Below are 24,171 nucleotides of genomic sequence, written 5' to 3'. Positions count from 1 at the left end.
GGAGTAGGGTAAGAGGAATATACACCCTTCAGTTTGTATCTTAGGTGACTAAGAGCAGCACAGGTTTGTTAGGAAGACACGCTGCCTGTGGATAACCAAGTTGTAGTGGTTGAGCCAGCCTGGAGATTTGGAAATAACAAGACAGGGTGTTATGGGGCTGTGGGCTTAGAGAAGCCAGCCCCATAACTGGTGGAATGGGGGGATGTGTGAAGATCCAGAACAGAGCTCCAGGGAACACCAGCATTTTGGAACAGGAAAGAAAAGGACCTCGTGGAGGAGAGGGGGTAGAGGGTAGATGATAGTAGGAGCAGAGTCTGAATATCCAAGATAATACAGCGTGTGAAGAAAGAAGACCGAACGAGGCAGTGATCTGATGGGATCAGCAAGGCCCATGAGGTCTGGCCACTAGGATAATGTCAGGACATGGGAGGAGCCGTTTCAGTGGCCGGAGGCCAGCTGAGGACACGCTACAGTTTGTTGAGGAGTAAAGTGAAATAAGAAGCAAATGAATATAACTTCAAGGAGTCTCACTGTGCAGGGAGGGACGTTTGTCAGCAAGGGGGTGGAATGGGGCTTTGATCACACCGGCGGTTTCAAAGAACTGCTTCTTGGCAGCTACGAATGAAGCCTTTCTCACGGGGTTCTGTGTTCACAGGTCTGGCCTCTGAACGCCTTGTCCCTGATGTCTGTCACAGCGCTATGCACAGGAGGCCCTCAGTGAGTGTGTGCTCTTGAACCGACAAATGTCAAACAGCATTATCACAGAAATAAGGTTTTTCACAGTGAACACGTAATCAGTTTGTATAGTTCTCAACACTGAATTTTGCATAAGCATGATTGCCTAATTTGACCTTTCTCTTCACCCCAAGTACCCATTTCTAAATCACTAATCAGCCCATTCTGGCAGCTTCAGAGCATTGCTCTGGCTCTCCTCCTCCTCCTCCTTAGAGCAGACACTTACTACATGCTTCCTGTGACAAAAATCCTAGGGATGATTATATAATGATACCCTGGTAAATATAATTTCCTCCATTGTATAGATGGGGAAACTGACTTAGCCTAACTCATCCATGATCACAAGGCTACTGACAGAATGGGCTATGTTGGATTCTAAAAGCCATGTGCTGAACGGCTAACAGGTGGCAGGCAAGAAGCTGCGAAGGAAAAATGCACAGGAGATTTATTATTTTGGCTTATTATTTTGGAAGTACCTTGTGAGCTGCAAATTTTGAGGCTGGAGCCAATATTAGCAGTGTTTAAACCAGCAACAGTGAACCCCTAGAAAATCCACCATTTCTATTACCTGGTTAACTTTTTAAAAGATGGTTAATGGGGAAGAAATGAATATTAGAAATTTAAAAAAAGATTTTCTAGGAATACTGATTATAAGATTAGAAAATATTCTTTTAATTCTTCTCAATAGATTTGCTTCATTTATATAAATTGTCATCATTAATTTAAGAAGAGGAGCCTAGAGCTTTTTGAGAGCAAGTTAAGTCTTAGAATTCTGACTATTGAAGAAAAGGTGCTCCTGATGATGCAGAATGCTTCTCTTTCTCCCAGTCCTGGTCTGACTTCTAAAAGTCAGCCCGGGTGGCAGCGGTTTAGCGCTTTGGCCCAGGGTGTGATCCTGGAGACGGATCAAGTCCCACGTCAGGCTCCCTGCATGGAGCCTGCTTCTCCCTCTGCCTGTGTCTCTGCCTCTGTCTGTGTCTCTCATGAATAAATAAATAAAATCTTTTAAAAAATAAATAAATAAAAGTAGATGACCTTCATAGTGACCTTGTATGACAGGTTTCAGGCCAAAATGGAAAAGAAAATTAGACAAGATATCCAAAGAACAAGTTGTACTCATCTAGAATGCCCAGAAATTACCTTGTGGGTCCTCTAATTTTTCAGGAAAACTTTCATTGCATGATAGTTTTTCAATTGGTTTAATTATGCTTTCCTCTGAAGAGAAGGCAAGTGGAAAGAAAGATGAATAAGAAGAATGTTTTAGGAAAAGCAGAGAAAAAATGGTTAGATGATTAATGAAAAAATAAGGAAGAACCCTTAACATGAGAAACTGTTCTCACATGTGGTCACAGCTTTCATTTGATGCCAGCCAATTATATATTCCCCCTCTACTCAAAGTTGTAGTATGATCATTTAAACTCATTTGTATTTAATCAGCTGGTTCAGTGAATATTATTTTAAAACAGTGGGGAAATAATTAATTACAGTGCTGTAGTGTTTGATACCTCAGCACTATTAAATGGGTAAATTGAGTCTTTAGAGCATCTGGAAAACTCACAATATCCAGAGTGTGTTAATGTCACATCACAATACCCCAGTAGACTACTCACTTGCTATAACAGTGATCTCACATTTTTTTGATCCAATACTTTCTATCTATATTTTTAAACAACTGTTTACTTCTTTACACACTTTAAACTGATACATAAAATTGTTCATCATGTTATAGTTCATAAAGTTGTCATTTGTGGCATATTGTGATTATAGACATTTACAAATAAAACTATGACATCTCATTTCTCTCCAAAATTTTCTTTTGATTCATGTCAACTCAACTCCCAAATTTTATCCAAATATAATTTTAGGCTTAAAAGTCTTTAAATTGACCACTCAAAAGTATGTATGAATTGAAACCTTTAAAAATTTTCTTGTAACAAGTATGTTAAAATCCTTTTTTTTCTGGATTAGGTTAGTTATAATTACAACAATCCATTGTATATAGTTAATCAAAAAAAGATGAATGCTATAAATTTTGATTACTGAACATTAAAAGGCATTTTTAGGGGAGAAATTCATCTGAGAAAGATGGCACCTTTTTTTAAGCTGTCCATGTATCCACAAATGAGTATTGCTTATTCCTAAAATCAGGTTTCAGCACTAATTCTATTCCCTTTTTCTCTTTTTCCTTTTTTGGAGATGTAAGCACCGAGAAACCTTGTTCAATGGAAACAGATAGTTGGGAATGAAAAGTGTTCTCTTACAACTTAGTCACAAAAGTCTTTGAACTCTATGCAGAGTACAGACCCAGAGTCACACAGTGATTTTGAAAATGAGCTTTCATTATCTGTCAGCTAACAATTCAATTAGGTTCTCCTTCAAGTTTTTAAAGGTTAAGAACTGGAAACCACGTGACCTAAATAGGATTTCTTCCCAGTTATCAGAGTTACTCACTTTCTCCACATTGCTGCCAACAAAGAGAACTGTCTCTTTGATTGGCTCCCACAGATATTTTTATAACTTTGGGGAAACAGGAAACACACCCTAGTAAACACAATTAGTCCCTTCTTTGGTAAAGTAGGAGGACAGAGACCTGTTGCTCACGGAATTCCATTTTAGGAAGAATCCATGTGGGAGTTGAGGTCTGGCAAATGATCCCCTTAAAACCATCTGTGACCAAGTACCAGTTAGAAAACATTAATGGATCCCTCAAAGGTTTCTCAGTTGGAAGAAGGCAGCTGCAATGTAATTTAAAGTAAAAATCTACAGAAGGAAAACAATGTAAATTTATACTTCAAATGAATTTTTGCTGTACCTGCATTATTCCTTTTGAAAGCAAGTTCTGCCCCCACCGGTCCCAGTGACTTAGGAAATAACTGATTACTCCAAGTATATGAGTTTGTATCCTTTCCACCGGCTACCAAGGACACAGTCTTGGGATTTACACCTTAGGAGAACAGAATAGTCATTTCAAAGGTTAGCAGGTGATCATTAACTTGAAGGAAAAATATATGATACATTCAAAGGAAGACCAGAAATAATGTGGAGAGGGAGAATGGAAATAAATTTATGTTGCAATGTAGCAGATACTTGTTTTAACCTGGAATATTTTCAACAACCTGGAATCCTCACAGTGTATTTTATAAAAATAAAGATATTTTCTATAATACAGGTAATAATAATTAAACACTGGACATTTCTTACTAAATGTCATGTAAGAATTGAGGCAACACCCAAATTTTCTTCAAAAAGATACTGTCATTTACTTGTTTTAAGTATGTACTCTGTACCAGACCCTTGAGAAACAGTGTAGCCAGGACAACAGACACATGACCTAGAATTCATGGGAACTGACAGTCTGGAATTAGATGAGTAACGATCTATCTGTGAAGAGTATCTGTATATAAAGTATAGTAAAATCTAAATTATTTATGATTTTCTAAAAATCTGTGAAACGAGTCAGCTTTGGACTTTGGTACTAGTGGTCAAAGGGTAGTGTTTTATCTTTGAAGAGATTTGAAAACTTCCTGACCTTGCTTTCTTTTTACTGACAATAAATCAGATGCAGCTTATGAGATGGTAAAGCCATTACACAGTCTCCAAGCCTCTGGGTCATACATGTAGTGTTTCTTTAGCTAATACTAGGAAAATCCTTGCTGAGGACTACCGTTAATGCAGGAGGTTAGCAACTCTTTCTGTGTGAGATGAGCTCTTGCTTTTCAGAGTGAACTCCTTGGCAAGGTTTCACATTTATGAGACATATGATAATATCCCTTGTACTGAAGCCAGAAAAAAAGCCAGGTTGTTTTATACTGAACCTCAGGGTTACTGGTCACCAGTTCTCTAATGAAATGCCCCTCCAGGTAAATAATTTGCCTTTCTTACAGCATATAGCTAGCTCCTTATGGATTTAGGTTTCATTAGAAACCTAAAAATTGAACTATAGTAGGCAACTACCTGACAATAAAGATGTACTTACTAAAGAAGATAGCAATAACTCATATGAAAAAATCTGCACCAAAAAAATGTCCTTTACCTCCAAAGAAAGGACAAGGTAAGGGGACAAACTAAAAATCATCTTAAATGAACTGTTTTCATAAGTGTAGTTCAACAAAGAATGGGCTTGGAGTACCTGAATTATTTTGTTAATCCAATTAGCCTTGTGACATCCCTGAATATTTTTTTAAGTAAATATATCCATTAGCAAAGATCATCACTTTTATTCTTTCTAAAGATTCCAGATTTCTTGGAAAGAGACACATTCTAGCCTGGTAGGTCATTTACATATTAGTTTACAAGCTTTTACTGGGCACCTTCTAAATAGCAAACACCGTGATAGATAGAGGTAGAAATGAATATACCATCAGCGCTTCCCTGTTTATATATGAGAGATTAAATCGGTTAGCAAATATTTACTGAGCACCTATCACGTGCCAGGCAGTGTGTGTGGCATTGGACAGAGTGGTGAATAAAACAGGCTAGTTTCTACCCTTTTGGCTCTTACAATCTACTCCAATAGGAAGGGAGATATTAATAATAGAGGTAATCAGCCATATGTAAATTGTTCAAAAGAATCTGGTGCTGAGGGAACAGGCAAATAACAGAAGCAACTTTCTTTCAAAGTTCCACCAGTCTTTCTTTAAAAAATAGTAATTTTAGGCTGAAATGTGAATCCGATTAAGGGTCTGCAGGGGGTGAGAGGTGTGTTCCTGGGAGAGGCCACATTGTAGGACAGGGGCCCGAGCTGGGAAAGCGCTCGGAGACAGTAGTCCATGGGTGGAGAAAGAACAGGGACTGGCACAAAATGAGGCTGGAGAGGGGCGTAGGGGTCAAACCACGTAGGACTATGTGTGTCCTGTTAAATTATAAACGCAGTAGGAAAGGCAAGTATAGAAATGACCCAGGACATTGAAGACACAGTGGGGAAGGAAGGACAGAAGGAGCAGGGTTTCAAAAGTGCTACAGAGGGAGAGCCAGCCAGCGTGGCGTGCTGAAGTCCTGGTTCTGGAGGCAGGGAGTGAGACCAGAGGGCACCTGAGAGGTGGTTTGCATTTGCATTGCACACTCTACTTGCAACTACCTTGCTATAATTAAGTACCTAAGGCTTACAGGAGCCGAGAGATGACTGCAGTCCCATTGTAAGAAACAGAAAACAGAATCTCAAAGTCTTGCTCCAGTACATAGCCGGCCAGTAGCAGGTCAATAACTATGACTCTTGCATGTCTCTCCCGGCCAGTGTCACAGATCTGCCAATTCTTGTAGTATAATGTCATGCTGCCCTGAAAGTATATGGTACATTTCTAGAGCTCCCATGATCCTAAAGGTTGATGCTTAAAAAGACCTTTTATGATTGGCTTTATGTAAAAAAAAAAAAAAAAAAAAAAAAGAGGGCCCCCCAAAATGCTATTTTTTTTTCCTGAAGATACTGTCATAAAAATAACTTTGGATCACAAATGTCAAGGATCACTTCTTACGGCTTCTGTCCTCTGTAGTCACTAGCTCATGACAAGTGCTCAATAAACGTTTGTCCAGGTGACTGAACTGAGCTCAATTCTAGTTCCAAATTTCACCAGCTCCAGAGGGGCATCCTCAAGACAAAATATGCCAACAAGGGAACAGAGGGCTCAAGCTTAGATTTCACGCAATTCTCATTTCAAGTCTGTTTATTAAGTTTCAATCACAGCCATGCTCCTGACCCACAGTAATTTGCAGAATCTGTTAGATCTCTCTCATTAAAAAGGAAATGACCAGGCCAGTCTCGGATACCCTAAAATATGTCCCAGAAAACCAAATTCGGGAGCAGAAATAGGAAAACAGGGTGCCGTGGATCCCTTTATCCTAACAAAAATTTACAGTTGCCTTTCCCACCACCAGAGGGCTCCCCTGTACAGATAAGAAAAAACCTATTTGCTACTTTTTTTAAAAAACAGGGAAAAGTATCCCCCATGAGTTCCCTGTTCTGGGAACTTTGCTACATCCCTGCTTCTGCAGTCAGATCAGAACTCCCTCATGGTATCACCACCACCATTCACAAGCCCACAGGTATCTAGAGAGAGATTACAAGGCAAGTATCTTTGTTGCTTTCAAAAGTGTTCCCCGTCTTTTATGGTCTTAATTCCAACTCTCCTCACTTTCCTAAGGACTTCAGCCCCTCATGCATTCCCCTCCTCTCCCTCCCTAATCCATCCCTCTGTAAGCAGTCATTCCTGTCCCCATGTAGACGAGCTCCAAAGACCCAGAATCCACCAGGGAAGCACTCCCTGAGCCCGCTCCAGTACAGGTCCATTTCTGAGCTCCTCCTCACAGCAGAACATCTCCAAACAGGAGTCTGCCTTTTGAGTCACTAATTTCTCACTTCTCACCACTTTCCCCCCCACTCCAGCCTCGTTCTCCCTCACCATTACAGACTAAAACAGCTCCCCAGGGTCATCAGGGACCTCTCTCACTGTCAAATTTTATCAGGCATTTCTCTCCCTTCTTAAAACCACAGCAGCGAACTCATTCAGGTCAGCTCTCCCCTCCTGGCCTCTGGGAACCACCTGTGCCTGGTTTCCCCCTCATCTGCCTGCTCCTTCCTTTCCTCTTTCTTAGCTCCTCCTCCTCCTCTACCACTGCTGTGGTTCCTACTCACAATCCCTCTGTAGATGATCCTCTTCCATCCATGGACTTAAATATTGTCTAGGAGTTGCTGAGGACTCCTGCATCTGTTCTCCTTGGCCCAGGTCCCCTCCAGCTTCCTGGCTCTTCCCTCCCACCGCCCACGTGGCCTCTCCATGCTCACCAGTTTCACAAGCATCTCAAATACAACAGCCCACACACAGGACTGGCCACCTCTTTCCCACCAATCCTGTTCCTCCTCAGTCTTCCCCATCCCAGAGCACGGCACCACCATCCACCTTGGATTCAAGCTCCAAACTCTCTTTTCCCTTATTTTCTACCACTATCCATCAGCACATCCATTTCTGAAATCCGTTAAGAGCCCAGCTCCCTTTAGATCATCATCATCTTTTCCCTGGAGGACTTGCAGTAGCTTCCAGCTGGCCTCCCTGCTTCTAGCCTTGTCCTGCTGCTATGCATCCTTTACACAGTCTTTTTAATAAAACATGTGTCGTGTGTCACTCACTCCTGAGGTGCCTTCAAAGGCCTCCATTTGGACCTGGAACAAACCCCAAATTCCTTTCCCTGCCCTCAAGGTGCTGCTGGCTTTCTGCCTCCTTCCCCTCTCACTACTCCCCCCTCTGCAGCTCCAAATATGCAGCCTGTTGATCTCCTTCTCAAGCCAGTATCATCCCCTCTGCCTAAAACATTTTTCTCAGCTCTCCTCTTGATTGCCTTCTCCTTCTCCTTCCTGGTATCAGGTCAAAGGTTAGGGGATTGAGAAGTACCCCCCATAGTCACATTCCAGGTCATCTCTCTCCTTCCACAACAGTCATCACCACTTGTGAATTTGCTTTTTCTCTCTCCACTAGAACATAAGCTGCTGGAGAGCAGGGACCTTGTGTGTCTTGTTCAGTGCTATTACATATCTCAATGCCTAGATCATTAAGTACTTGGCACATATTAAGTGCTTAATATATATTAGAGTGAATGAATAAAACGAATGAATCAGAAAATGAATGTCCTCCACAATGTCCTCCCCCTCCTTTTGCATGGAGACATGCTGCTGCTCATTCATTAAGGACCAGCTGGGTCACCTCTTCTATAAAGGCCCAAACAAAACACTGAATCCACAGATCTCCAAATACCCCAGTTACGTATTTATTTTTAGTTCCTTCCTGGATAATCTGATGCCAATCTCTTCAATTTCCCTTGGATAGGACAGTATGTTCCTTCTTACTATTCAACAGAGAACTGTAGTCCAAAACCCTGGCTTTGCTCGCCCAAAGTTTATTTCAACTTATTCAACATGTGTGGCTAAACCTGTACACCTCCTGTGCCTTCTGTTTTCTATACCATTCACTCCTAGAACCCTTCTGTAACTTCATTTTTTCCTTTCAATTATTGATAATAGGAGTGATTCTTACTGGGTTATTCCTAGAGCTGAAATTTATATAGTTGATTTAAATGTATACAGAAAAATGTTAATGCAGCAATTTCTTGCCAACAATCCAGTTTCAACTTTGTCTCTTGTCTTCCTAACCCCTCCTTCCCAAGCAAGCTCCTAGGAAGTGAAAACCATGGCTTGCTTCTGGAGACTTCCTCACATGACCCCAGTGGCCTGTTTACTACATTCAGAAAGCTGTAAAAGGCCACGCCCACAAAAGAGAAACTTCACCTCTCCCTCTTTGTCTTTTTGTTTTTTTTTTTTTTTTCTTTCTTCACCTCTCCCTCTTTGGACTAAAGATATATTTGTATAGATACACAGTCACTTAAAAATTGATTGACTTTTAGACTTCACTGAATTTAAACTTTTCCTTTTAAAGTGGATTTTGGGGAGAAAATGCTACTTGCAGAAACATCATAAAATCCCTAATGTCTAGATATTTCTCCTCTGCTCCAGGTTCATATATTCAATTGTCTTAGGTCAATGCAGACATTTGCTAGGCATCCCAAACTCAATTCCCGATTCTCTACCTCTATACCTCCTGTCCTCTTCTAATCTTCCCTTTCTCAGTTAAAGCCACCATCAGCCCCCAGTCACCAGGTCAGAAACCCAGAAGCCAACCAATTCCTTCCATTCTTTACCACCATGCTCATCAGGAAGTCCTATCTTTCTATTATTGAAATACAATGAGATTTCACCCATTTCTGTCTCCACGATTACCACTCTGGAGCAAGCCATTAGCCTCTCTATCTGGACATCTGCAATGATCCCTTGACCAGCGTCCTTGCCTCTCTTGAGTGCCTAGTATGTTCTACCCACAATGATCTTTCAAAAACATAATCTAGATCATTGAGGAAACAGTGTCAAATCTCACATTTTATGAAATGGGGTAATAGGGGTGCAGAATTATCGTAGTAAAATTTAGCACTTCCTAAAGGCATACCTTTGGTGGGAGAGAGTGGTGGTTTTTGAAGCCTGTTTTCACTTTGATTTTTGACTAGTCATTTCTTGAGCAGACCTCAGAGGCAGGAGACCTAGAAAAGTACTTGGGAACAAGTACTGACAAGGCTGAGCCAGCAAAGAGCACTGTGGTTATACTTTTTATCTTACTAGTGCCCTTCCTGCAAAGATTCCAAGACACCGGAGCCTGACCTCTATTCTAGTTTGGCAGTAAACATTTTATTTTCTCTGCTTACCTGGAAGGTATCTTGATTGCTTCAAGTAGTACTGTTTAGCTGTGGAGGCAGTTGACAGTTCAGAATCAGATTTTAGGGAAATAGCAGCAGGGAAGCTCTTGTTTTCCCCTGCTGAGTGATAAGAGCCTGAGGGTACCGACTCTGGAAGCCTTGAAAGTCAACATAAGGCAGCATTACAAGGTGAGAAATGTGAAGATGATAGCTACTGTATTCCCACACCCCCTACCGGTCTTTTCAAGGACAAGGTCAACTCACTTAACTGGTTTCCATCAGAGTTGTTTTGCTGATAGGGGATGCTAAATGGCAACTTCTCCCCCAACCGTTATTGGGCCGTCCATAGAATCATTTTTAATACTAGACATTATGTGACAGAAAGCTTTATAACTGAGCAGCAAATTGCATGTGTATTAAGGTCTGTAGCTTTCCCACCACTGCTAAAATTGTGGATTTACAACAGGGGGGAAGATGACATGTTGAAAGGGAGGACAATCCCAGTCATCTCCACCTGTCTACAAAAGTAATGTCTGATCAGTAAGGTTGCCCAGGTCCCATCAGAGACCAACACTGACTTGGTCAGCCCTTTGAACTTCTGGCTACCCCAACCCACTCTGGGAGAGCCCTAGATGCAGGTGGGACTCTTTCGTTATAAACAGCCCCACCCATTCTGGCTTCTTTCCCTTTCCCTCAGCCCACTGCAGTCCTACCAACTGCTGGAATCCTACCCATTTTCCAAACTGCTCATTCCAAAAAGACTCTGCTCTCCTCCTCAAAGTGATCTGCCCATAAACAGAACTCTTGAGCTCCTTACAGCTCCTTCATTAGCAGAACTTAATACACACTCTGTTCTTGTATTACACTGACTTGAAGGTTGTATTTCCACTGCTATACATCTGATGGGATGAAGACAGACTACATCCTGTTCAGACCTTTGCTTAACACCATCTAGGTATTTAGCAAATGGTCTACTGGGCACACATACAAGTGTAAACATCTTGCTTTTGTTCGCCAAAAAACAAGACAACCTAATAAGTGAAAGCTTTACCCTTTAGTATTTGGTCTGTTATATTCTTTACGAAGCGGCCTAGGCTGCCTCAGAAACTGAGCAGAGAATAGCAACGTGCATTCAGTTCACCAAGTACGTGAGCTCCTATTGCTCAAGAAATAGTGTGGAACAGAAGAGAGGAAGAGATCTAGATAGTTTTGAATTAGGCTTCATCTGACTTTAGGCAACCTATTTAGCTAACCTCTCAGTATTCTGTTCTACAGCTATTTTTACTAGATTATGAAGATTACAAATTAAAACTTAGGTAGGCACTTTAATAGGAGTATATTAATAATAATTATTATTATATGTCTAACTTGTATAAAGTCATTTGAAGATACTAAAAAAAGGGGGGGGAAGAAATATACATTAAGAATTTGTTATCATATAGTTTTCCTAAAGAATTTCAAGAGAAAAGGAATAATTGATATTGAAGAAATTTACCAATTCTTCCCTTGCCAGAATTAAGTATATGGACTACAAACTTAATTTTAACTATAGATTTTGATTCAAAATCTCCAACCTAAGACATATGATTAAATTCAGCTGGAATTAGAATGACATGGGTTTAAAAAAATAGTTTTCAAGTCATCTACATACATAGTACACCAATGCAGATGCAAAGAATTATCTTTTTTTAAAAAAGCAAGTATGTAGCTCTTACATATCTTTAAGTTGACATCTATAATTTTTTTTATCATGGGTTAAATTGTTTTATTTCTTGTTTCTTAATAGTCAATATAAAACAGTAAATAATTTACAAGATGAAATATGAAGATTAACTATAATTGGGAGTATTTCATGGTAAGACTTGATAAATTAAGTTTTAATTACTTTATTCCATAAAACAGTGGATCTTCAAAAAATTATGTACAATGTATATTGATGGGTTTTGAAAAAAATCAGTTTCACAGAACATTCTAGTACATTTAAAAGAATAAGCATCATTAGGCTCTGGTGCTTTGGGGATTCTGAACCCTCTTTGTAATGGGATGTTTCCTTTCCCCTAAGAGAAATATGTATAGGACAACAAAGCCTTCTGAGCCAGGGGTGGCAATCTTCGGACTTTTCTTGTTTAGCATCTCAAAGGTTGTTGAGCCTTTATGCCACTCCAGATTTGAAAATGCTGAGAGGTGTGACTCCGGCATAAAGTGGGAGGAGGATTAAGCATGCTTATTCTCAAGTTCATGTACTTAAGGAGGAACTCTGGAACTTGAGGATCTGGAAACCTATTGACTAAGAATTATCCAAGCATAGGTCCTAACAGAATCTTCCATGTACCTTCAGAGACATGTGTGCCCCAAAGTAAATGCCAGATAGCTATTAGATAAAATTCCCTGCCTCCTGCTAATATTTTTCTCCCTCTTCTTCTGTTCCAAAGAGGAAAAAAAGATAATATTTTCTCAAACTTTTGTTCCTAAAATTTAGTCCACCCTTACTTCAAAGTTAACTGCACTAATGATGACTTATCTTAGAAAAGAGGATGCCGGAGATATTAAAACTTCCAGAAAAAGTTTAGGAAATGATCAAAAACGTGTAGAATAACAAATTAGTGAATCTGAACACCATCAGAGGAAACTATCACCTCTGTAGATTGTGCTTTGCTTTTCTTCAAACAGGCATGTGGATTTCAAATGGGAATAATGGTGATCATAATTCAGTAGAATACTAAAAACTTAACAAGAACCCTTCTCCCCACACGCCACAACTCTTAGCCATTAATACTGAGATTCATTAATGTGAGAAGTCAAGATTCTTACTTTCCCAGAAGTACGCGTAGAGATTTGGGGGATGTAGAAGAAAACAATATTAGGCTACTTACTGTCTTTTAACATTCATTTATATCTAATGAGTAACATAAAGCTGATGCATGATAAAAATATATTTTCCTAGAATGTGAAATCTTACCGAAATGGAGAATCTTTTTTCCTCTTTTCTTTAAATACACCCATGCTTGGCTTCTTGGAATGGGAGGCTCCAAGATCACAGTCCTCAAACTCTTCCCAGCTATCTCCAGACTTGAACACAGTCTGACCCCAACGTCTCCTAGCACTTTTATGACCCAGTGCGCCATTTGGCTTCTGTGGTGGAAAATCAGTCATCATCATCTGTAATCATTTGCTGAATGCCTTTTATGCCCAAGCTATTCTATTTGATACTAAGAGTACCCATTCTCAAGGAGCCTTCCCTAAAGGTAAGAAGATACGTATTGAAAGGTCTTAACAAAAACAGGTAGCACATGCTAAAAATATGATAGGAGTTCAGAGGGAGGAGAGATCTCTGGTTTTGGGTTGGGGTGAGACTTGAATACTTAGGATCAGAATTGACTCCTCACTAATACATAATTTGGAAGACTTTCATGTGTGACTGTCTCTCTTTGGCAATTGACTTAACTTCTCAAAGCCTTGGTTTCTTCCTCCTCAAATGGAGATGTGCAGTACTTCTCTAATTAGTGTTTCTGAATTTAATAGTAAAATACACTGAAAGTCCTTAGGATAGGGCCTAACACATAACAAGAGTTACTAAGGTTAGGGGGTATGGTTGTTATTACTATTGTTGTTGTTTCAGAGTTTGAAAGAGGAAATATATATAGTATGACTTTTTAATAGAAGAGTGCCAGGGACACCTAAGTGGCTCAGTCAGTTAATGTCTGACTCATGATCTCAATTCAGGTCTTGATCTCAGGGTTGTGAGTTTGAGCCCCATGTTGGGCTCCACGTTGCGCTCCACGCTGTGTATGAGCCCACTTGAAACAAAAAAAGAAAGAAAGAAAAGTGCCAGAGTCTGAAGGCCTTCAGTGTCTGCCTAACGAGCTGCAGCTCTCCTGTGGGTAGTGAAGAACACTGGATGTCTTTGAGCTAAGAAGTGGTGAATTAAAGGCAGCCTTCTGGAAGGCCGGACTCTTCAGATAGGAGGCCTTTGCAGTTATACTGGCATGCAGTGGCAAGTGCAACAGATTCCTAGTGGCTGGAATGCTCAGGAAAGAACACATTTGCTCTTAACAAGGGATAAAAGGCCTGGACTTTGCATCTACTTGAACAGAGGTCAGAGGAGAGTGTGGTACACATTGCTGGGCACCCACTCAGTACCCATTCTTCCTGTCTTCCTAATAGATTTTGTTCAGTGCAGCAATATGCTTACTTAAAATACCTGAAATCCCAGCCTCCTTCACAGCCATGTGTAGCCATGTGACATGATCTAGCCAATGAATTGTCAGTATAAGTCTACCAGAGGGACTTCCAGGAGGGCTATTTCTAGACTCCCACAGCAGGCCAGCGGCTTTCGCTCTTCCCTCTTCTGGAATGCCGAAGCAACACCAAAGGAGCAGCAGCCATCTGTGGCCACAGGAATGAGAGCTGCCTGCTAAGTGTGGTAGAACAGGAAGCCAGAGGCAGTCTGGTTCCTTCTACAGTCTGCACCAGTTCTGGTTTGGCCCACCACTTGACTTCTTGTTATGTGAGAAAATAAGCCATTATTGTTTGAGACTCAGTGGCCAGATTTCTGTCATAAGTCACTGAATGGAATCCTGATGGATGCAGAAAAGGAAGGGCAGGGATGACCTTAAAAGTTTCAGCCTGTTTGTTTCAGGATGGTGGCTCTGTTAACAAAAATAAGGAATGAGGAAGACGACCTGGCTTGGACCAGTGTTTAGTTTTGTTTTTTTACAGACAGTGGTTTTTTTGTTTTGGGTTTTATTTATTTTTTAATCATAGTTTTCACGTTCTCCGTTTCCAGGATTCTTACAGAACTGAAGTATTAGTGGAAATTTTTTTTTAAAAGATTTTTATTTATTTATTCATGAGAGACACACAGAGAGAGAGGCAGACACGCAGGCAGAGGGAGAAGCAGGCTCCATGCAGGGAGCCCGGAGCGGGACTCAATCCCAGATCCCGGGATCATGCCCTGAGCCGAAGTCAGAGGCTCAACCACTGAACCACCCAGGCATCCCACAGACAGTGGTTTTATTCAAATTTATCTGGGACAGTTTGGGGGCATGTAAACTGAAAAATCCAAAAGGCAACTGAAAAACTAGGGATTTTGGGATCAAGGTCAGCAAATACAGCTGTTTGGGGCAAGAAGATATTTAAAGAATGGATATGCTATTGCTTGGTGCCCATGGCACCTTAGTGATGGCTGATGACAGAGAAATGGTGTTTGCGGGAGAATGAACTCTAGACTAAGGAGAATAAAATGATCTAAGGTCCCAGATAAGCAGAGTTAATCAAAGGTTATAGAGTTTCAGCCTCTTATTTTGGTTGAATTATTTTTTTTTTAGGGTGCTGATGCTGAATGCTGCTGATCAATGTCAGTAATATCAAATAGTCTTATATGTCTCAGAAGACTGGAAAGGGGCAAATATACTTTTTATCAAGATTTTTTGCAAAAATCCACCTTAATATGTTTGGGACAGGATGAGGGCAAAGATTCTAAAATCACTTTTACAGGTAAAGTTTTTGAGCACTTAGGGAAAAATCTGTGTAGGTTGTACAGGCCACCATTTTTTTTTTTTTTTTTATAAAAAGCAAACAATGAATACATTTAGTTCATGTGGCCATTAATAAAGTAGATGACAGGGTGTTTGATGCTGTCAGTGAAGTGACAAAAGGACAACAAAGGTGGATCAGCGCTGTTATGGACTCTATTTCCCCCCCAAAATTTATATGTTAAAATTTGTTATGTCTCCAACCCTGCAATTTATACCCCAAGTCTAGAGAGCTTGCTCCCTCTCTCTGCCATGTGAGGACAAAGTGAGAAGGCATCAAATTGGCTCACATTCTGATCTTGGACTTCCCAGCATCTAGAGAATAAATTTCTGGCTTAAAGCCACTGAGTCTATGGTATTTTGGTATAGCAGCCCAAGCACTGAAGTACATTGTTCAGTTGTCCGTCCAAGAGTACTGCGGATCAGTGTCCATTTAGGAGTCCTAGTGGCCTGCCCAAGGGCTCATTGCCATTCTGTTCATCATGAAGGTACAGGAGAAAAAGGCAAATGAACAACTACACCAACGCACAGCTGCTGACGTGCTAGGCAGGATGGTTAAACTGACAAGACAGAAATACTTTAGAAATCTGAGAGGTAGGGATCCCTGGGTGGCGCAGCGGTTTGGCACCTGCCTTTGGCCCAGGGCGCGATCCTGGAGACCCGGGATCGAATCCCACGTCGGGCTCCCGGTGCATGGAGCCTGCTTCTCCCTCTGCCTGTGTCTGTGCCTCTCTCTCTCTCTCTCTCTCTCTCTCTCTGTGTGTGTGACTATCATAAAAAAATAAAAAGCTTTAAAAAAAAATCTGAGAGGTAAAAGTAAAGTCTTGCAATTTTTGGAATCCTACAGATCAAATACACAACACGAAAGAAGTAAAGACTATGTGACTTACCAGAAGCACTTGTTATGTGAGAAAATAGACTTAGGAATTTTAGTTGACAGAATGTTCAGTCCCATCTCTGGAACCTATTACCTATCTAAAAGTTTAGGGCTAGGATACTGGGTACTTTAACTTAGTGAATGCATACAAGGCCTTAGCATCATACATGGCGCTTAGCAGATACTCAATAAATATTAATTTCTTTTCTTTTCCTCTCAGTATAAGTTAACATTTGATGTGCCTTCCAAGAAAAAAAAACAAAAAACAAAAAGAACCCCAAAACAAAAATGTAGTCTTTGGCGGCATGAGTGCACATATAGTTTTATAAACCATATAAACCACCGTTTATACTCCCTGCTCGTGGTTTGCCTCTAGCTCTGGCAGCCTCATTCTAAATGGGAAGCAGGATGGTGAGGGGACTCGAGGCTCTTTCCTACACAGGAACCAAGGATTACTCAGCCACATGAGATAATGTCACGTGTGGAGCACTCAAGGGAACTGGGGATGTTCTTCCTAGAGAAAAGGACAGGTAATATAAGGGCTATTTTCAAATATCTGAATGGCTGCCTTTCTCAAAAAGTGATCAACTTTTATTAAAAGCTACAGAAAATCAGAATTTAGCTCAGTATAAGGAAGAATTTCAGTATAGTCAGAAATGTCCCAAAGAGGGGGTTCTGGGTGGTGCAACTGGTTAAGCATCCAACTTTCTGTGTCGGCTTAGGTCATGATCTCAGGGTCATGCGATCAAGCCCCACATTGGGCTCCCTGCCCAGTGGGGGGCCTCCTTTCCCTTGGTCACTTGCCCTGCTTGTGCTCTCTCATGCTCTCTCAAATAAATAAATAAAATCTCTCTATATATATATATATAAAGAAATGCCCCTAGATGATACAGACTCCTAGATGTAGTGTGGACAATTATTCATTCATTTGTTCAACAGATAAAGTGAGAATTCAACCACATGCCAGATAACATTCTGGCTTTAGGGCCTGGACTGATAAAGAAAACAATACCCCTGACCTTATAGAGCCTACATCCTACAGGAAGAACCAGATAATAAACAATACATATAAGAACCAGGTAATTAATAGTATGTTAGAATATGATTAGTGCTATTGGGAGCAGGGCTTGCTTTTATCGGGATGGCAGGAATGGATAAGGAATTAGTATTCTTTGAGATCTCTCAGTCCTAAAATGCCCACGACGTAGATGCATTTGGGTGTAAACATCTTGAGGAGACGGCTGATACAGCTCCTGAGGAAGCCCCTGAACTGAACAAAAGAAGTACGAAGAGCAAGTCTTATACTATGCCTAATACCAATTCTGTTCATGTTCTTTAGTATTTAAAAATAGTATAACATTACTGTTAAAATCTGTAGGATTTAGGATCAGCGCTTTGGAGTCCCAGATTCTATTAAATTCTTTGAGTTCTTTTGTGTCTAAGTAATATTCAAGTCTGTAGCATGCAAACTTTATCACATTCATTTTGGCTGTTCTTCTTTTATAAGCCATATTAGAATTTTAGGTTATCTCATGCTAAGCTCCTGCCAGAGGAAGCAGGGCCCTTAACATAAATAATCTTTTATATATTCTCCAACATTTTAAGGAATGCCTAGAAAATAAAATCCTAACTGAACCAAACTGTTGCATCTGTGGTGTCATTATGGGCTACTTACGGTTGGCATGGTTTTGACGATACTTGGAAATAGTGTTTGTGGCCGTTTCTGTTGACTCGGCTGCTTTGGCGCTGGCTGGACGCTCATGTTCTGTGGTGGCTGGATGGACTGCAGTGGCTGGTGGCTGTTTTTGGGTTGAGGCTGTCTGACAGTCTGATCATTTATGTCCGGCAGAGGCTTAGATTCTAGATCAACTAAAGATGGCTTTGATTCTAGTGGCTGCACCTGCTTATTTAAAGATTGTTTCAATTCTGGATGATGTGAGGAAGGGCCTAATACTTGACCAACTTGAAAATATTGGTGTTTCAGTGCCTACAAAAGCATGGAAATAAGAAATGGAAACAGTTTCATTTTAATTCATTACAAAGAAATTACTGACTAGAAGCGGGCTTGGCATATAGCACTAGCCTAAATAAGCTTCAAAGACTTGAAAAACATAACCTTATGTAGGTTTTCCCCTTATGCGGTACCTTCAAAAAGATAACCAGGAAATAATGATTTAGGAAATAAATTTAATTTAAAACACCAAGTACAACACAGTAGGAAGAATGTAGAACTCATGTATAACATCTAGGCAAAGCAACTATTGTATTTAAAAATTCTGTATGAAAACAAAATCTAGCTTTTAAACACTGGCTAAATTTGATGTGATTAATTCAAACTAAAATGCTAGATACTGATCATGGTTTAGAATCCATCCAAAGGCATTAGGAAATGAGTTAAGAAAACCTTTTATACAGGGGCACCTGGGTGGCTCAGTGAGTTAAGCGTCTGCCTTTGGCTCAGGTCATGGTCCAGGGTCCTGGGATTTAGCCCCACATTGGGCTCCATGTTCAGTAGGGAGACTGCTTCACCCTCTCCCTCTGCCCCCCACCTCCCACCCCCCTGACTTGTGCTCTCTCAAGTGCTCTCTCTCTCAAATGAATAAACAAAAATCTTAAAAAAAAAAAACTTCTATGTAGTAGTTCATTTTAAACAATTAACTGTAACATTGTAGAAAATTCAGGGCTACTCTTAGCCTAAGGATAGCTACATACCTACTAGCAATAAAAAAAAAAAAAAAAATCCTAAAACAGGAGATTACAAATGCAGATGTGTTAGAGCTTATTATAGCAATATACCAGCAAAGAAAAGATATTTATGGGAAGAAAATATAAAAATAATTTAAAAATGATCACTAAGTTTTAACTAGATCAACCAGTTGCTGCTACTTGCATGGAAGTTGGGGTAGAGGAGGGGGACAGCTCCTGATGACTGTCTGGTGACATCGTCTACAGTAGTGGTTCTCAAGTGGGATCGATCTGTCCCCTCTGGAGACATTTTTTTATTGTTACAATGTGGGGGTGGGAGGTGTTGCTGCTAGGGATGCTGCTAAACATCCTACAATAACAGGATGGCCCTCACAACAAAGAATGACCTGATCTGAATGTCACGAGTGCTAAGGTTGATGAAAATTGGTCTAGAGAATGTCTGACAATGTCTGTGCAGCTCAGCTGTGGATATGATCCCCTTACCATAATCCTATGTCTGGATTAAGGAGGAAAGCTCCCAGTTCTGCTGTTCGTGTTTGTGTGTGCGGGGGGTGGGGCGGGGGGATGAAGGGAGGGCACCTGAAGGTAGCCAAGCCCTATTACCCTGCATGTTCTGCCCTAAGGTGGTACTCACCTCTGTGTGAGCACAGTCTTGATCCACAGTTAACTTCCCAGGTCTCCAAGGGCAGTTTTTGGAGGGACAGAGTAGCTCTGGATCCTATAACTTTCCCTCTCCCTAACTAGGTCTCCTGCTTCCACTAAAAAGCAGGGCTATGAAATAGTGGACACGAAAGAGGTTCAGGGCAGGGAGGTCTATTTCGGCAGAGGTAGGAAGAGTTTTTTTTTTTGTTTGTTTGTTTGTTTGTTTTTTTAGGAAGAGTTTTTATTCTGAGATGTCCCCTACCACAACCGATGTCTGTGTTAATTATGCTGACATTGCTAAGTGGAGCTCCACAAATACAGGCAATTTAAATACAGCAGTACCTGACTCACAGAAAGCACTCAGATTCTTAATTAAGTCATATTAATTAGTATGTCAATACTCCTAAATTAAAAATGTACTATACTTTGTAGCTAGAACCTTTATAAATGTGGTTCGCAATTTCAAGGCTTTATCTGTAACAATTTTTCCTCTTTGAGATATCAGCCTCTGTCCTCCAAGATGAGGTGAGTCTTTAAGAAAGAATTTATTTTTTTCCTGTTTATTCAGGGAATATTTGATCATTGCATAGAATAAGGATGTATGGAAAGGTCTCAAGAAGAAATTACAATAACCCCAGAGCCAACACCAAGAGAAAACTACTGCTCACATTTTGATGCTTTTGCTTTTTAGTACTTCTAGACATGTAATATATATATACATATATATTTTTTTAATAAAATCATAGTAGTAATATTCTGGCCTACTTTTAAATGTAGCACTTGAGCTTGAGAATTCTCGAAAATGGTTATTTTAAAAATTCCATTTTTAATTGGGGCAAAGTAGTCTATATTAAGGATGTATATTCTTTAAATGTTCATGCCTCCAATGGGAAGTTTTTAAGCGTTGAACATCTATGAGTATAAATCCTTATCCAACTTTCTGATTGTTTTCAATGCTCTTGGTATACTACATTCCAAAACTATTTTCCATTACTTAGGTAAACAACCTTTCAGCTGTTTCCTTTTGGTGATGGTGATGTGTTTTTTTTTTTTAATTTTGCATTTTACCATAATGAACAAAGGCTGCATATTAAAACAATATTTTTGGTAACTTTTATTTCTTTTTCTGTGATTTTTCTTAATGTCTCATGCCCACTTTTCTTTTTTAGGTAAGAGTTAAAGACTTGTATTATATTTTTATTACAAAAGTTAGCAAATTCTTAGAAACATTAGAAAATACACTGTCACATTTGTTTTTTTTTTTTTTTAATTTTTATTTATTTATGATAGTCACAGAGAGAGAGAGAGGCAGAGACACAGGCAGAGGGAGAAGCAGGCTCCATGCACCAGGAGCCCGATGTGGGATTCGATCCTGGGTCTCCAGGATCGCGCCCTGGGCCAAAGGCAGGCGCCAAACCACTGCGCCACCCAGGGATCCCTGTCACATTTGTTAAAAAGAATTATTGCTATTTGTCTCCCAACCTTAAGATTTTATAAGAGAAAGATTTTAATTTTTATATGAATGAACTGATGGTCACCAGAGCAGGGTGTGTGGGGGAGAAATAGGGGAAACAGGTGATGGAGACTGAGAAGGGCACTTATCATGATGAAAAAAAAAAAAAAATCCCGAGTTTTTCCTTTGTAGTTTCTTCTGTTACTTTTACACTCATCTATTTCTTGGCTCGCAATTAAATACTTACCTATACTTTCTTTAGTTCTTAATAGTTTAGTTCATCCTTCTTATTACTTAAACCTTCTGTGATTTACTTGAAAAGTATGGTAAGAAATAACCTAAATTTACATTTTCCTGATAATTAGCTCATTGTGCCAGTGACAGCCCCCCTCCTGATTGCCCCCCCCAAATCACCTTGCCCCCCCCCAAATCACCTGCTGCTGACTTACAGCTTCTGCAAATTGGAGCTGTAGATTCTTAGGCTAGTACCATCACTGTTGCAATCCTGTCACTTTAAGATTATTGTATATTTGATAGGGCAAGCTGTCTGCCCCAACCACTGTCCTCTACTGACCTATTCTTGTTCAGACCTGTCTTGACAATTCTTTCACCCATTTGTTCTTTCACTTCACCTTCAGAAAACACTTCTCAAGTTAAAGTTTTAAAAAGCCAAATAATTTTTTGGTGATTTTAATGCTGAATTTGTATATAGATAACTATAAGAATACAAGAAAGCTTATTGTGACTTTTTCAATCTAAGCCCTTTGCAAAGACAACCATAGCACTTTGAAACTATGAGACTAGAGTTTCTGGAGAGCTCTAAGGGCTGGTCACGAAGGAGCAAGGCGAGGGTGCCACCTACTGTCCTCAGTCCTATGGAGACTTGATACTGTTGTGTAGAGTGAACAAGAACTCCTCTCTAAACCATAGGAGAGCTTAGAAAGTCTCCTATGTTGCACAACTGAAGAGATGCCTTTTTACTACCAGTGACAAATTTCTTCCTTATTAGCCATCATATGCCTGCATTTTTATCATTAGAAACATTAATTACTTTCAGCCTTACCCCATTTGAACCACAAGATACAGAAAATCACTGGAGTGGCTGTATTCTCAATTCTCCCAGGGATGTTACAGATTAGAGATTCATTCATTACACATTGGATGCCTCACACTTTCAGGCTTACTTACAGATTGGTAAAACCCTGGTTGAGAACAGATTTGCTTTGTAAACAAAAGTATTCCTAGTATTACAAAGATCTCAAAAGAAAAAAAGAAAAAGAAAAAAAGGAAAACACTGTATCAGGAGGATTTATCTTACCTGGCTTGCTGTTGGCCGCTTCTTTGGATCCCAATTCAACATTTCAGTCATAAGTTGAATAGCTTCATTACTGGCATTGGGAATAAGAGTTTTTAAGTTTATAGGAACACACTGCGGAAAACGGAAGTTCATAGAGGATGCAAGCTGGTACCCTTCTGGCCAGTCACTCTGTTTAAGGAATATATAAGTGGTGGGACAGGAGAGCAAAAAGAAAATAGTTTTTAGTAATTAATTTTAAAACATAGTAATAATATAAAAACCACTGGTGTTGAAGATTTTAATGCTGATTCATATAAACAGAGAATAAAATACCAGACCACATATACAATTCAGTGCTACAAATAGTATATAAAGAATATTGAACTGAGAGTTAGGAAAATGTTAGAAAGCACTTTTATAAATTCCAAAATATTCTTGTCTGGTTTTTGGATCTTGAAGACAATACCCAGGTGACTTTGAGTAAACAGGCACAAGTGGTATACAAAGCAGCTGATAATTACAAAGACCCTCATTATATTATACATTGCATCCAGTGTTTAAAACTCCACATAGTTAGGAAGTAACAAATTACATAAAGCTTTAATAACTATGTTTACTTGTCTGGTTTTAAGTCCAAGGCACATACTAACATAATTAGGATGTAATTATATATATTATTGAGTACGTATCAGAAAGTAAGGTCTGGATGAATGCAGTAGTTAATTGAAAAGTACTCAGTTCAAGAAATCAAGTATCTATGACAGAGGTATATAAACAGAAACAAGGAAAGGTCAAGAGGAAATGGTCCAGGACACCTGGGATTCAAAAGTTGATGCCAGTGAAGATTCTCAGAGCAAGTGGGAAAGAGTCTATGCCAGGATGTCTACATAATCATCAGCTGGTCATCAACCCAAAGTTAAATATATAGAATTCTAAATATAGAGAATATATCTGTAAGTTCTTAATTAAAGGCAAGAACCCTTTTTTCTTCAGTCTTATGGGGATTCTTGGCTTCTGATCCCACCCAATTTTTAAAAAAAGATGAGAAAAATAACCATTAAAGCATAAGCCTATTTGAAAATAAAAATATCAGATAGCTAGGTAAAAGTTATAAATAATCGAAAGTTATAACTTAAGGACAAGAGTACTCACTTTTTTGGGAGTCCCTAAAACTTGGCAAATCTTAAAGATTTCATCAACCTCACTTGTCCCTGGGAAAAGTGGTCTTAATGTATATAGTTCAGCCATTATACTCCCAACAGCCCATACATCAATGGGAGAGCTATAAACCGAAGATCTTAATAAAACTTCAGGGGCACGATACCTATGAAAATAGAAAACAAAACAGGCCATTTTGATTATAGTTGGAAGGATGGAGTAGCAGTAGGGTTTGGGCATGTATTTCAATCAAGGAACTGGTATTTTTTTTTTAATTTTTATTTATTTATAATAGTCACATAGAGAGAGAGAGAGGCAGAGACACAGGCAGAGGGAGAAGCAGGCTCCATGCACCGGGAGCCCGATGTGGGATTCGATCCCGGGTCTCCAGATCGCGCCCTGGGCCAAAGGCAGGCGCCAAACCGCTGCGCCACCCAGGGATCCCAAGGAACTGGTATTAAGTGTCTTCTACGTGTCTGGTATTTGTACAACGTGTTGGGGTTCAGTTGGACATAACACATTTTTCCTGACCACAGACAGA

At 39.8% G+C, this 24,171-nt stretch overlaps 1 protein-coding gene across 1 annotated transcript in view; it reads right to left on the bottom strand.

Moving 5' to 3' along the window:
- The window catches only part of MAK (male germ cell associated kinase), a 52,905-nt gene that overhangs the window by 6,362 nt on the left and 22,372 nt on the right, over positions 1-24,171 (bottom strand). The window contains exons 7-13 of the mRNA XM_041769842.1: positions 23,625-23,796; positions 22,494-22,661; positions 18,050-18,361; positions 12,923-13,095; positions 9,973-10,121; positions 3,548-3,679; positions 1,876-1,950 (exon numbers count right to left, since the gene is read on the bottom strand). Coding sequence (XP_041625776.1) covers positions 1,876-1,950; positions 3,548-3,679; positions 9,973-10,121; positions 12,923-13,095; positions 18,050-18,361; positions 22,494-22,661; positions 23,625-23,796 — 1,181 coding nt within the window. The remainder of the gene's footprint in view (positions 1-1,875; positions 1,951-3,547; positions 3,680-9,972; positions 10,122-12,922; positions 13,096-18,049; positions 18,362-22,493; positions 22,662-23,624; positions 23,797-24,171) is intronic.

This window comes from Vulpes lagopus, chromosome 10 (assembly GCF_018345385.1).
Source record: "Vulpes lagopus strain Blue_001 chromosome 10, ASM1834538v1, whole genome shotgun sequence".
In the NCBI taxonomy this organism is placed as follows: Eukaryota; Metazoa; Chordata; class Mammalia; order Carnivora; family Canidae; genus Vulpes; species Vulpes lagopus.
Note: the sequence above shows the minus strand (reverse complement) of the source record. Positions and strands in the feature narration are given on the sequence as shown.